Here is a 12,357-nt window from a genome sequence, read left to right on the forward strand (position 1 = left end):
TCTGTCTCATAGCAAGTTCAATGGTCAGAAGGGGTTCTCCATGTGGGGACTCTGAAAATGGATTTGGGGTGTTCATTGTCCTCCACGGCCTTCTGTAAACTGTAAAAGAATCTTGGGGTAAAGTGAGTGTTGGTGGAAAGCAAAATAGAAGTTCAAATTCTCAAAATCTAGACTTGGAGCTATTGATGCTCTTTGAACACCCCAGTCTCAAAAAGGATTGCCCTGATATAATCTTTAAACTTTAAACCAAAAATACCCCCTAAAGCTTTCTTAAAACCAAACACTTTGTTGTTGCTGCTAGGTACTGTCAAGTGGGTTCCAATTCGTAGTGACCCATGCACAACAGAACAGAACCCAGCCAGTCCCGCGCCATCCTGGTTCTGTGTGAGCCCATGGTGGCCGTCTCTGTGGCCATGGATCTCGTGGAGGGCCTTCCTCTTTTTTGCTGCCTGGCTAATTTACCAAGCACGATTTACCAAGGATTTGTCTCTCCTGACAACATGTCCAAAGTCCTTGACACATCAGACCATCCTCCCTTCTCAAGAGCATTCTGGCTGTACTTCTTCCGAAACAGATTAGTTTGTTCTTCTGGCACTCCGAGGTACTTTACATATTCTTCGCCAGGACCATAATTCAAACACATCCATTCTTCCTCACTTCCCTATTGGAATGTCCAACTTTCTCACGCATCAGTGGGGATTGAAAATACCATCATTTGGTCAGGCACACCATACTCTTCAAATGACATCTTTGTCCTTCAATGTCATTGATTCTTCTTCAGTCTGCCTTATTGACTTAATTGAAGGTCCAACATACATCAATCAAACAATAATGTAGCTTGTGCTTTTTTAGCCTTGTTTTAGGTAGTTTGGCCATTTGCATGTGCTCTTTTAAAGAACTATCTATGTAGGATCAAATTGGCACCAGCAACACAAAAGATTAAACAGGAAGTTCATATTCACAGTGGGACAACAGCTGGAAAAGGACGGTGAGATTGGTTGAAGAACTTGAAGGACACCCTCCATGTCACAGAATGTACATATAAAACTTGTTGGATGGGCATATGTAGAACTTCAACAAAAATAGTTTAAAAATACATTTTGCAAAGCTTCCCAGTTCTTTCTGATGGGCAACCAGGGTTGACAAGGACCAGGCAGAGAACACGCAGGCAGAACTAAGCTATGTTTTTGCCATTAGCACCATTTGCTCACCATGAGCGACAATTCATCTGGAGAGGAGTCTATGGATAAGGTAACAATGGCCTTCTCACTCCTGCTTTACTTTCATTTGTCTCCAGGTGGTCCCTCTGAAGGAAAGTTGATCCCGGGAGATCAGATTGTGATGATTAATGATGAACCAGTCAGCGCTGCACCCAGGGAGCGGGTCATCGACCTGGTCAGGTAGGTGCCTCCTTCACCTGTCTGTGTGCTACCACCAGGGTTGCTTCCCAGCTCTGAAGCCTCATCCAGCAGAGGGGGTTTCCAGTGAGCCAATTTCGGGCTGAAATACAAACTTACATATAGGCGTCATGGAATGGCTTGCTGTTGCAGACCACACAATGTATATGACACAAGCTATGGAAACACAAACCGCCTACTTGTCCAATCCATGGTAACATTCAGAGTGCATACGTTTCTGCCTATAATTTTTTTATTAAAAGATCTTTTTATTGGGGACTCTTACAGCTCTTGTAACAATCTATACATCAATTATATCAAGCATATCTGTACATATGTTGCCATCATTCTTTTTTTGTTAATTGGGGCCTCATACAGCTCTTTTCACAATGCATACATATATCCATTGTGTCAAACACATCTGTATATATGTTGTTATCTTTTTTCATAACATTTTCTTTCTACTTGAGCCCTTGTTATCAGTGCCTCACTTGTTTTCTACCCTCCCCCATGTCCCCTTGATAATTTATAAATTATTCTCTTTTTTCCATGTCTTACACCGACCACTATCTCCTTTCACCCATTTTTCTTCTCTCCAGCCTCCTGGGAGGGGGGCTATATGTCGATTATTGTGATCAGTTCCCCCGTCCTCCCCCTGGCCATTTCCTTTACCCTCCTTGGATTGGTGCTCTCCTTATTGGTCCTGGAGGGAATTTTCTGTTCTGGATTTCCTGTGTTATGTCTGCTCATAATTTTTATGACTCCTCCAAACCAGAACCTTTGAAAATGGGATTGGTTTATAGGCTGTATTTCATCAAGGGTGTATATACATTTATCTGTGGCATTGTTGTTGCTACACCAGTGTGATAGCTAGGTTTATTGGGCCAAACTGGCCAATAGGAACATGTGCGTTTTATTAGGTTGCAGCATGATTGGAGGGCAAAACATGAATAGTTCTGCAAGGCCCTCCCCTCTCTCTCTTGCTCTCTGGTGATCAGAGGGTGCTGGAGTGTGCGTGCTACTGCTTTAGCTAGTTCTCTGCCTCAACCCATGAGCTACACCACCTGTGGGCCAGGCCAACCCATGGATCGTGTCAGTGGAACTTGAGGCTCCTTCAAGACCTGCTTTGCCTTGCTGCTGGTGCGTACATCACTTGAACTCAAAGCTCATGGATTCCGTCGCCTTGCATTGCTAAACTCCTGAGCTACTTACTTTTGGTGGCCCACTCAGCTGCCTGCTGCCTGTGGGCAGGCTCTGCTTGCCTTGCCCCAGGGAGGACGCTGCTGTCTGCTTACTTGACCTTGGACCCGGAAGCCCATGTAACTTGAAGGACTTCCAGTAGATCAACTGTTCCTCAGAAGTGAGTTGAACTGAACCCTCTATATTGTTGTGTGGACTAATTAGCTGTTATGTTCCTTCTCACTGTATACACCTAACCTCTTACACATATATAAAATCATAAGTGTCCTGGTTTAATTTCTCTAGAGAACCCTGCCCAACACAACCAGAAAATGTACTTCATAGGATGTTAAAGAGGTCATCGGGAATCCTCTTTGAAGCCACTGAAGCTACACCTCCACAGTGAATTTAGGGTAAAAAGAATACTTTCAAAGGTTTTCCGATGAAGCTTGGTGTTTTTGATGACTGCATTGACTTGTACCAAAGTGGATTGAGGGTTGATAGAGATGTGACTGGTGGAGCTGTGGAGAGACTGGGACTTTCATGCGTACCCGATGGGACTGCTAAATGTTGTAACCATGGTGGAAAATGGTGTGGAAATTCCTTAAAAAGTTAGAAATAGAACTATTATATCATCCAGCAATCCCTTTACTTGGGCTCTATCCTAGAGAAATAACAACCAGGACACGGATAGATACGTGCACATCCATGTTCGTCGAAGCACTATTAGCCCAATAGAGAAAAAGATGGGAATATCTTAAATACCCATCCATGGAAGAATGGGTCGATAGTTTGCTACATACACAGTGGAACAACATGCAACCTTAAAGAATGACTTTGACTCTAGAAAAACACCTTATACGGATGATCCTGGAGCACATTACGCTGACAACTATCGTATGAGACCACTGTTATAAAAAGTCAGGAAAATGGTGTTCACACTTAAAGTAGCATTCTCTGGTGGGAGGGGAAGGGATGGTAAATTACTAGCCAGAAAGTAAACATGAATGATCTTGGATAAAGGGAAAAACAGTATTCAATAAGAGCAAACACACATACACACACACACACAAATGATGGAGGCAGGGGCAGACACTGGTAGGAGTCTAAGACAACAGGAGTTTAAGGCAACAGCCGTAAATATGGTTATACACACAAATTCAATAATGATGATATACTACGGAAAGCCTAGAGAAGAATGGAAATTCCAGAACACTTCATTGTACTCCTGTGGAACTTTCACATGATCAAGAGGCAGTCAGTCGTATGACCAGGATAAGAAAACACTGCATGGTTTAAAATGAAGAAAGGTGTGTGTCAGGGTTATAGCCTCTCTGCATACTTATTCAATCTGTATGCTGAGCAAGTCATCAGAGAAGCTGGATCATGTGAAGAAGAATGTGGCATCAGGATTGGAGGAAGGTTCATTGACAACCTGCAATATGCAGATACCACAGTCTTGCTTGCTGGAAGTGAGGAAAACTTTAAGCACTTGATGACAACTACCAAGGGTTGTAGTGTTCACTGTGGATCACAACTCAATGTCAAGAAGGCCCAAATCCTCACAAATGGACCGATGAGTAACATGATGATAAATGGGGAAAAGATGGAAGTGGTCAAGGATTTCTTCTTGCTGGGATCCACAGTCAATGCTCATGGAAGCAGCAGTCAAGAGCTCAAATAAAACATTACATTGCATAAAACTACTGCACCAGACTTCTTAAAGCATTGAAGAGCAAGATTGTTACTTTGAGGACTAAGGTGCACTTGACCCAAGCCATGGTATTTACAATTGCCTCATATGCATGTGAAAGTTGGACATTGACTAAGAAAGACGGAAGATGAATTGATGCATGGAAACAATGAGTTCCATGGACAGATGGTCCATGTGTCCATCAGTTTCTGTGATCTTGAGTCCAGAACTAGAAAGCCCCACCCACCGCTACCAACTCCTCTGAAAGGGACCACACTCAAAACTCCTGGAGACACAGGATACAAATATGGAACAAAATTAAGACTTTTCAGGACACAGTTTCTCTCTCTCGCTTCAGACCAGCTTCCTCTTCAAAGCGTCCAAGGGAGAAAGTGAAGGTAGGAAGACAGAACTGGAAACAGGGGGGCTCATTTTAGAACCTAGGTTCCCCATCTTATTTGGCCTACTGCCCCTTTTCAGAAAGAAATGCACTCAGCCCTCCCTGGCAATTAAAAACTTGTTTACTGTAGCTCACAATCCAGGATCAAGTAGCGTGCTTTTGGTAGCACCCTTGGATCAGCCCAGTGTTCCCCAGGCGGAGTATTGCCCACTTCGGGGAAAATACTCTTTTAGAATAGTAACCAGTTTTCTGGGTTTGCGTGGGACTGTCCCAGTTTCACATTGAAAGGTCCCCATCCTGGGAAAACTATCCACCCCTCTCAGAGGATAGCTGCTTGTACTGCTTTAAAAACCCAAACACCAGTTGTGTAGTCAGCCTCCACTCATGGCGAGGCTCCCTGCTCATATGGTTTTCAGTGGCTTGGTTTCCAGAAAGATGTAAATGACCAGGCTTTTCTTTCAAGGCACCTCCGATGGACTCAAACCTCGAAACTTTCCAGCAATAGCTGAGCAGGTGAACCTTGAGCACGACCCAAGGACTCCCCTAACCACCACTTTAGTTTGGGCCAAATGCAGTTGAACATTTGCCGGTGACTGGGAAAGTTGAATTTCATAGGGCTTCCAAACCTCCAAAGGAGCCTCTGACAAATGAGTGGCACCAGGACTTGTATCGTATTTACCCTGCACTTGAGACAAATCCTGGGAGTGCTCAAAATGTTCCTGTGAACCAGGAATACACGCATCTGAAGCCACCTGTATTTAAAGCCCTTGCAAGGGAGTTGGAATGTTGTCATGTGGAATTGCTTCTCCCTGAGAATTCACCTAGGTGTCGTTGCACTAAATCCTAGCTCGAACTTAAGAAAAATTAATTCTCATATCACGACTCTGCTCTATATTCACCTTCATGAAATGATCCCTGAAAATAAGGGTGCCACAGCATAATGTAGTGAAGAAAGTAGATGGTGCCCGGCTATCAATCTGTATAGTGTCTGGGGTATTAAAGGCTTGTGTTCAAACAAGTAGTCATATGAGCGAGGAGTCAACGAAGTCCACACAGACAAAGCACACCACTTTGTGTGATCCATAGATGATAATTACAAAATTCAAATATGGTGAAGAAGAAAATATGAGGGCTAGAATTATGAACACCTAATTTATGGAAGGCTATGGAGGAGAGTTGGAGCCCAAAATCTATCTGCAGATTTTCTAGTCAGATTAACCTGCTGGCAGATTTGCTCTAGCCACAGGCAAGAGTCCCGAACAGCCTTACTATCAGGCAGAAACCATTGTAATCTTGATTATGCTGCATCGAACACAGTACTCCCCCAGTTGACCTCCCTAAAGACATGATCTGAATTTGTTCTGAGTGCAAGTATCTCTCAGCTCTTCCACGACAGAAATTTCTTCCTTGGCTTTTTGACTGTTGATGGCGTCTTCTCCCTTTCATGAATTATTTCTATGTTTGCCTTTATACTAATCTGATCTTATTCTTACCACCTTAGTGCAATTTGCTTTTCATTGTTTTCTGTTGGGATTACCATCAGTGAAGCACAGGAGTGGATGTATAATGATTGTGGTTGATGCAAGATGTTATAGGGGATGCAGAGGTGGGCAATGGGCGATGGGAAGGAAAGGGGATTTCCGGAGTGGATAGTGAGGCAAGGAGGGGAGGAGCACTAGAAATGATTGTGATTGCGCAACTCATATTGAAGGTGATTTCACCATGGACTAGGGGGTGTACTAAAATAGATGTAGTGGCGATCGTAAAATTCCCCTTGATATGATTGAATGCTGGAACTACTCAATTGTATGATACGTAAATTATGTGCCAACAAACTTTTCGGGTAAAAATAGGGATATACCTTCATCTAGGCAGGTGTGGACCCTCACATCTGCTTGCATCTGAATGCCATACTTGGGCGCAATGACAGAAGTCACATGAAAACATTGTTTTCCCCTTGGCGCACGCCTCCATGATCAGTCCTATTGATTTTTGTGCTTGGAGAAGGATAGAGGAAATCAAATATCTGTGTTTGGATTTCCTGTGACCAAATTGCCTGCTTCAGAAGAGAGACGTAGAAAAACTCTCTAAAAATACTCTCATAGCTTAGCTATCCCACCAGGGCACTTAGAAATATTGTTTTCCAAGGAAGATTTTCTTTTTGCTTCTGGATCAATGAATTATGGAAGGAAAATGGCTCTGTAACACTTGGTAACGTAGTGGAGCTTTTTAACTAAATGAACCAATTAGAAAAGGGTTTGGGAAAGGCTGGCTCCTGATCCAAAAGCTGCCCAACATCTGTTTTATATGGGCTGGAAGCTAAGAATTTTTTAAAGAGAATTTAAACCAATAAACACTTTGTGACATGGAGCAAGGGATTTCATAGTTGATGTTAGGTGGAACTTAGTTGAACATAGAGAACACCAGAGAGGTGTTTACTGTACTGACTAGACTTTGCAAAGACTTTCAACTGTGTGAGTTGGATCAGAAATTAGGGCTAACGTGACAAAGAATGGGAGTTCGGGAACCCTTCATTGTGTGCACGTGGAGCCGGCAGGTGGTTCAAGAGGCAGTGGTTAGAACAAAACAAGGTCATGGTACATGTTTCAAGGTAAACGGTGGGCAGTACCATTGGATCCATTGAGCCATACGTATTCATCCTGTATGCTGTGCAAATAAGCTGAGAAACTGGAAGATATAAATAAGAACATGGCACATGGCTTCAGCATGGGAGAGAGACTCATGAACCGTCTGCAGGTGTGCGGAAGATGAAGGCCACTGGAAGCACTTACTGATGAAGGTCAAAGACTCCAACATTCAGTTTGGGTTCCACCTGAATGATCATTCTCACTAGATTGACCAACGTTATGACAAATAAAAAAGAAATTAAAGTCGTCAATGGTGTCGTTCTACTTGGATCAACAATCATTGCCCATAGAGACAGCGATCAACCTCAAATGAGGTGTTAGGCAGATCTGCAAAATACTCTTTAAAGTTTTCAAAAGCAAAGATGTCACTTGGGTGACTTAAGTATGCTACTCCCAGTCCTGGTCTCTTCAGATGCATGGGAAAGCTGAAGAACATGATAAGAAAACAGAGGAAGAATCAATGTGTTCAAATTCTTGTGTTGGTGACAAATATTGAATATACTGTGGATGGTCAGACGAATGAACAAATCAGTCTTCAGAGAAATGCAAAGAAAAATGCTCCTTAGAAGCAAAGTTGTGGTGATTTTAACTCACTTATTTTGGACACCTCATGAAGAAATACTAATAGCTTCCCTTGGCACCAAGCCCTGTGCTTAGGGCAAGCAGAGCTCTATAGAGTGGGATATCAAATTGTGTAGGGCAACAACTCATGGGCTACGGCTCAAGGTGGATATGTATTTGTATACAAGCCTCATACCGACAGCGTTTGGAGGGCTGTGCCATTCGGAACATTGATGTCATCAGTGCAATCACCTTATACCTGAGGGATGTGGTTGACAATGTTGTACATTTTTTTATAGAGGTTCATTTTCCCCCTGCTTTAGCTTGTTTTTCTCTTTTTAATTTTTGTTTTGTTCTTTGTTTGCTGGTTGGTTGGTTGCTGGTGACGGTGTAGGTAGTCCTATGGGAGTTTGATTTTGTTATAATATGACCATCAAAGTAAGCTTCAGTTGTTTATATTCCAGGGACAAGATGGATTCTGGGCTCCTATTTAACTCTAGCACCAATGCAAGAACAGTTAATTCTGATAACATGACTGAGCTTGATCCTCATCGTCATGAAATGATCACTGAAGATAAAGGTGCTACAGCAAAGTGTGGTGAAGAGAGCAGATAGTGCCCTGCTATCAAGCAGAATAGTGTCTGACTCTTAAAGGCTCATAGTCAAACAAGCAGCCATCTAAGTGAGGAGTCAACTAATTCTGCATGGAAGAAGCATGTCAGCATGGGTGATCCAATGGCCATACCAAAATTCAAATATAATGAAGGGAAAAGTATCAGAGCTAAAATTGTGAACACCCAATTTGTGGGAGGCTGTGCAGGACAGTGGGAGTCCAAAACCCATCTGCAGAGTTTCTAGTCAGATTAAGCCACTGGTAGATCCCCTTTAACCACAGCAAAGGTCTAAAACAGCCTGATTATCAAACGAAGATAATTGTAATCCTGATTATGCTGGACAAAACTGGATAGTTGGTCAATTGACCTCTCTCTAGACTCAACTTGAGTATGTTCTAGGTGTAAGAATCTCTTGCATCTTCCATGACAGAAATTTTTTCCCTGGCTTTTTAAATATTGATGGTAGTCCTTTCTTTCTTACTCATTGTTTTTATTTTTATCTTATTATTGTTTTATCCTTACCATGTTATTTTGTTTTTGTGCTTTATTGTTTTTCTGGGGTTTACAATTCTGTGAAGCACAGAAGAAATGGATCCACAGAGATAATGACTAATGCAAGGGTATTTACGGAATATGGGTAGGGTGCCTGGGAGGAGATGGGGAGGGTAAGAGGATCTCAGGAGTAAATAATGAAGGCAGGAGTGGGAGGGAGCATTAGAATGGAATATGATTACACAAGTCATTTTAAAGGTGATTTAATCATGCAGGGGGTAAATAATAAAATGTTCTCAAAATGATTATGGTAATAATTATACAATTTAATTGGATGATGAATTGTGTACCTATAGAAAGGCCAAAAAGGAAGTATGTAAGGAAGACTAAAAGCTAGAAAAGGACAAACCATGTTTGGCAAATAGAAGGTCATTTAATGTGATGGGACCCCCGGTGAAATGGATGGAACACAATAGTCACAATAGTGACCCCAAACATATCACCAGTTCTGAAGATGGCACAGGGTGCAAGGCTGAGCAAGGTTGTACTCAGTCATACCCAAGCTGGGCATGAATCAGAAGTAACACCCAAACAACTCTGCGGACTATGGAGTCAGGGATGGCATACACAGGAATCAACATGCAAAGGCCAGCCTTTGGGTAGCTTATCGACTCAACCACGATGAGCCGGTCACATTGGCTAGCCACAAAGCGGACAAACCCCCATGTTGGAATGCAGGCGGTCATGTCCAATTTGTACAAAGTTTGCCAGCAATAAAACTCCATATGCGCCAGATGCTACTTTGATGGAAAAGGTCTGATCCTAAACCTTACTCCCTTTTAATTCCAAGGCTGTATGTTTAGCTTATCAAAGTAACCCGGCCCTTTATTTTAAGCAAAGAAATCTAAGTCCACTGACACGGTGTAATTCACCAAGCTGAAGGGCTGCTGGCTGTGGAGCGCTTATTAGAATCAATACCTTTAATCTCCTTCAACCAGAATTTTTAAATAATGCATTTCTCACTAATGACCAAGTGCATATATTAGACAATGTCCCTGTGCCTTCCCATCAGGTAAGTCATCCGTCTGCTATCATGTATCCAAACCTCAAAGTTGTTTCGCTCTTGTGCATCAATGCCTTTTTTATTGGGCTCTTCAGTGCGTATGTGTTTTAATGTCTATATCTTACACGAGATAAATTCCCTTTCTGTTTAATAAAATATCCCATTATCTTAGCCACGAAGGAAATTTGGGGAAACACTCATCATTTTAATACCACCGTAAAATTCTCCCTTTCAAAATTGGCAAACATTTGCTTGCCTAAGCGGTTTAGGCTTGCTTTCGTCCCTCTCCCCCCCTGACCCCCACCCCCCTCAGCACCCAGTGTAGCATTTGCTCATGGATCATTCTGGGTTTCCAGCTACATTTGTGTTTCTTTGTCGATTCATTTTCTTATCATTTGGTTGCTTTATTATAGAAACGCTTTTTTTTCCCTTGAGAAAATGAAAAAGTTTATTGGAGACCAATTTACTGCTATAGTAACCACATTTTTGTTTTTCGCATATATTCTGGAAAAGAGCTATAATTGCCATACTAAAAATAGGCGAGTTCTGTTCATGTCATCTTTTTCTACATTATTAGCTCTAGTTCGCACCTTACAGCCGTTGAGGAGGAAAATATTCGAAGAGTCAATGCCCTCTGCAAATGGTCATTCTCTTCCTTCTTTACGAGGCTCCAAGGGCAATGTTCGTTGACATGGCTCAACTAGACAAATTAACTGTTTAAAAAATCCTCCTAACATGCATCTGGACAAAAATGATAGTGTAGAATTGCTCTTCAAAATGCTATGAATTGTGGCCTCTCCCCTTCATGGCTAGCCAACCAATTTAAACCAGGTTGGCCTGAACACGTGATGATTGAGCATGCACTCTGTGAAGTGCATGGTGCAAGGCGTGGGGCCGGACAGATACATAAGACAGAGTTCCTGCTGTTGGAAGTGGAGACTTCTAATGGATTACAAGCTGTTTATCCAGTGGTTTTTCAAGGAATGCTTGGTAGGGGTGGGTAGGGATGTTAAGGAATGTCGAGGGTGGGTGTGACATGGGATCACCCTTGGTGGAAGAACAGACATCTGGGTGGGAGGTGTAAAGTACATACTTCTTTGGTCCCCACACTGCTAAACTCTCCTGGTGGCATTCCCTTTCCAAGCTGCAGATGTAGAAGTACTCACTGCCTAGACAGCTGTCCTGAAACTACAACCTTGATATTCACTTCCGCGCTCCTTCTGTTAGGCCTTCATAGTGGCATCATCAATCTCGTGGTTCTTGTTAGACCTCAGTGCTAGCTCTTTGCGATCTATGGATGCTGAAACACACCATGGATTTCTCCCACCTCCCAGAGGACTCAGTGTCTCTACACATATTTACAGATGACTCATCCTTCACCCCTAAAGTGGAAACCAGTTTAAGAAACCCAGCATCCAACATTGAAAGTGCTGGTTCCCTTGATGTCCCCTGCTCACGCTCAGAAGTAACACTGAGGAACCACTACTTTGGCCACTCTGTGTTATCCCTTTCCATCACAGAAGGCTGCCCACCCCATAGGCGAAACCTATGTGTCAAACCAGAGTCTCGTTCTGTCTTCTCTCCCTACGTAAGTGGAACTGTTGTTGCTGGTTTCGTTGCTGAACGGAGATATGTTGTGGTACACCATGGAGCCAGTTCCAACTACGAGATAGCCAATTGGACAGAGTAGTTTTTCAGCCTATAGTCTTGATAGGGGCATATCACCAGGTCTTTTCTTCCGTAGAATGACTAGTATGCTCAAATCGAAAAATTAGCAGCCAAACATCTAACCACTACACCACCTGAGCTTCTTACGAGTTGTCGTGGGTATCATGTTGGTTCTATGTTGTTTTTGCTATTAAGTTGGTTCCACCTGATGGTGACCCTATGCACAACAGAACAAAACACTGCTTGGTTCTATGCCATCCTCACGACGACTGAGATGGTTGAGCCCAGTGTTGTAGTCACTGTGTGAGTCTATCTCAATGGAAATCGTCCTCTTTTGCTTGACCCTCTACTTTAGATAACCTTCTCCAGTGACTAATCATGAAATGATCTAAGACAAAATCCCACCGTGTTCTCTCATAAGGAACATTCTGGTTGTACCTCTTCCTAGACAATGTGTTCGTTCTTCTCACCATCCATGGTATATTCAATATCTTTTCTCCACACCACAGTTCAAACTTATCAAGTCATCTTCAGTCTTCCTTATCCTTTGTCCATCCTTCGTGTTCAGCTAAAGCGGTTGAAAATGCCATGGCTTGGGCCAGGTATACTTTAAGTCTCAAAGTGACATCTTTACTTTGTAAC

The 12,357-nt window shown here is 42.7% G+C and overlaps 1 protein-coding gene across 1 annotated transcript in view; it reads left to right on the top strand.

Moving 5' to 3' along the window:
• FRMPD4 (FERM and PDZ domain containing 4) overlaps positions 1-12,357 on the top strand; it is a 319,295-nt gene that overhangs the window by 204,511 nt on the left and 102,427 nt on the right. The window contains exon 4 of the mRNA XM_075539161.1: positions 1,298-1,400. Coding sequence (XP_075395276.1) covers positions 1,298-1,400 — 103 coding nt within the window. The remainder of the gene's footprint in view (positions 1-1,297; positions 1,401-12,357) is intronic.

Source organism: Tenrec ecaudatus, chromosome X, assembly GCF_050624435.1.
Source record: "Tenrec ecaudatus isolate mTenEca1 chromosome X, mTenEca1.hap1, whole genome shotgun sequence".
Taxonomy (NCBI): Eukaryota; Metazoa; Chordata; class Mammalia; order Afrosoricida; family Tenrecidae; genus Tenrec; species Tenrec ecaudatus.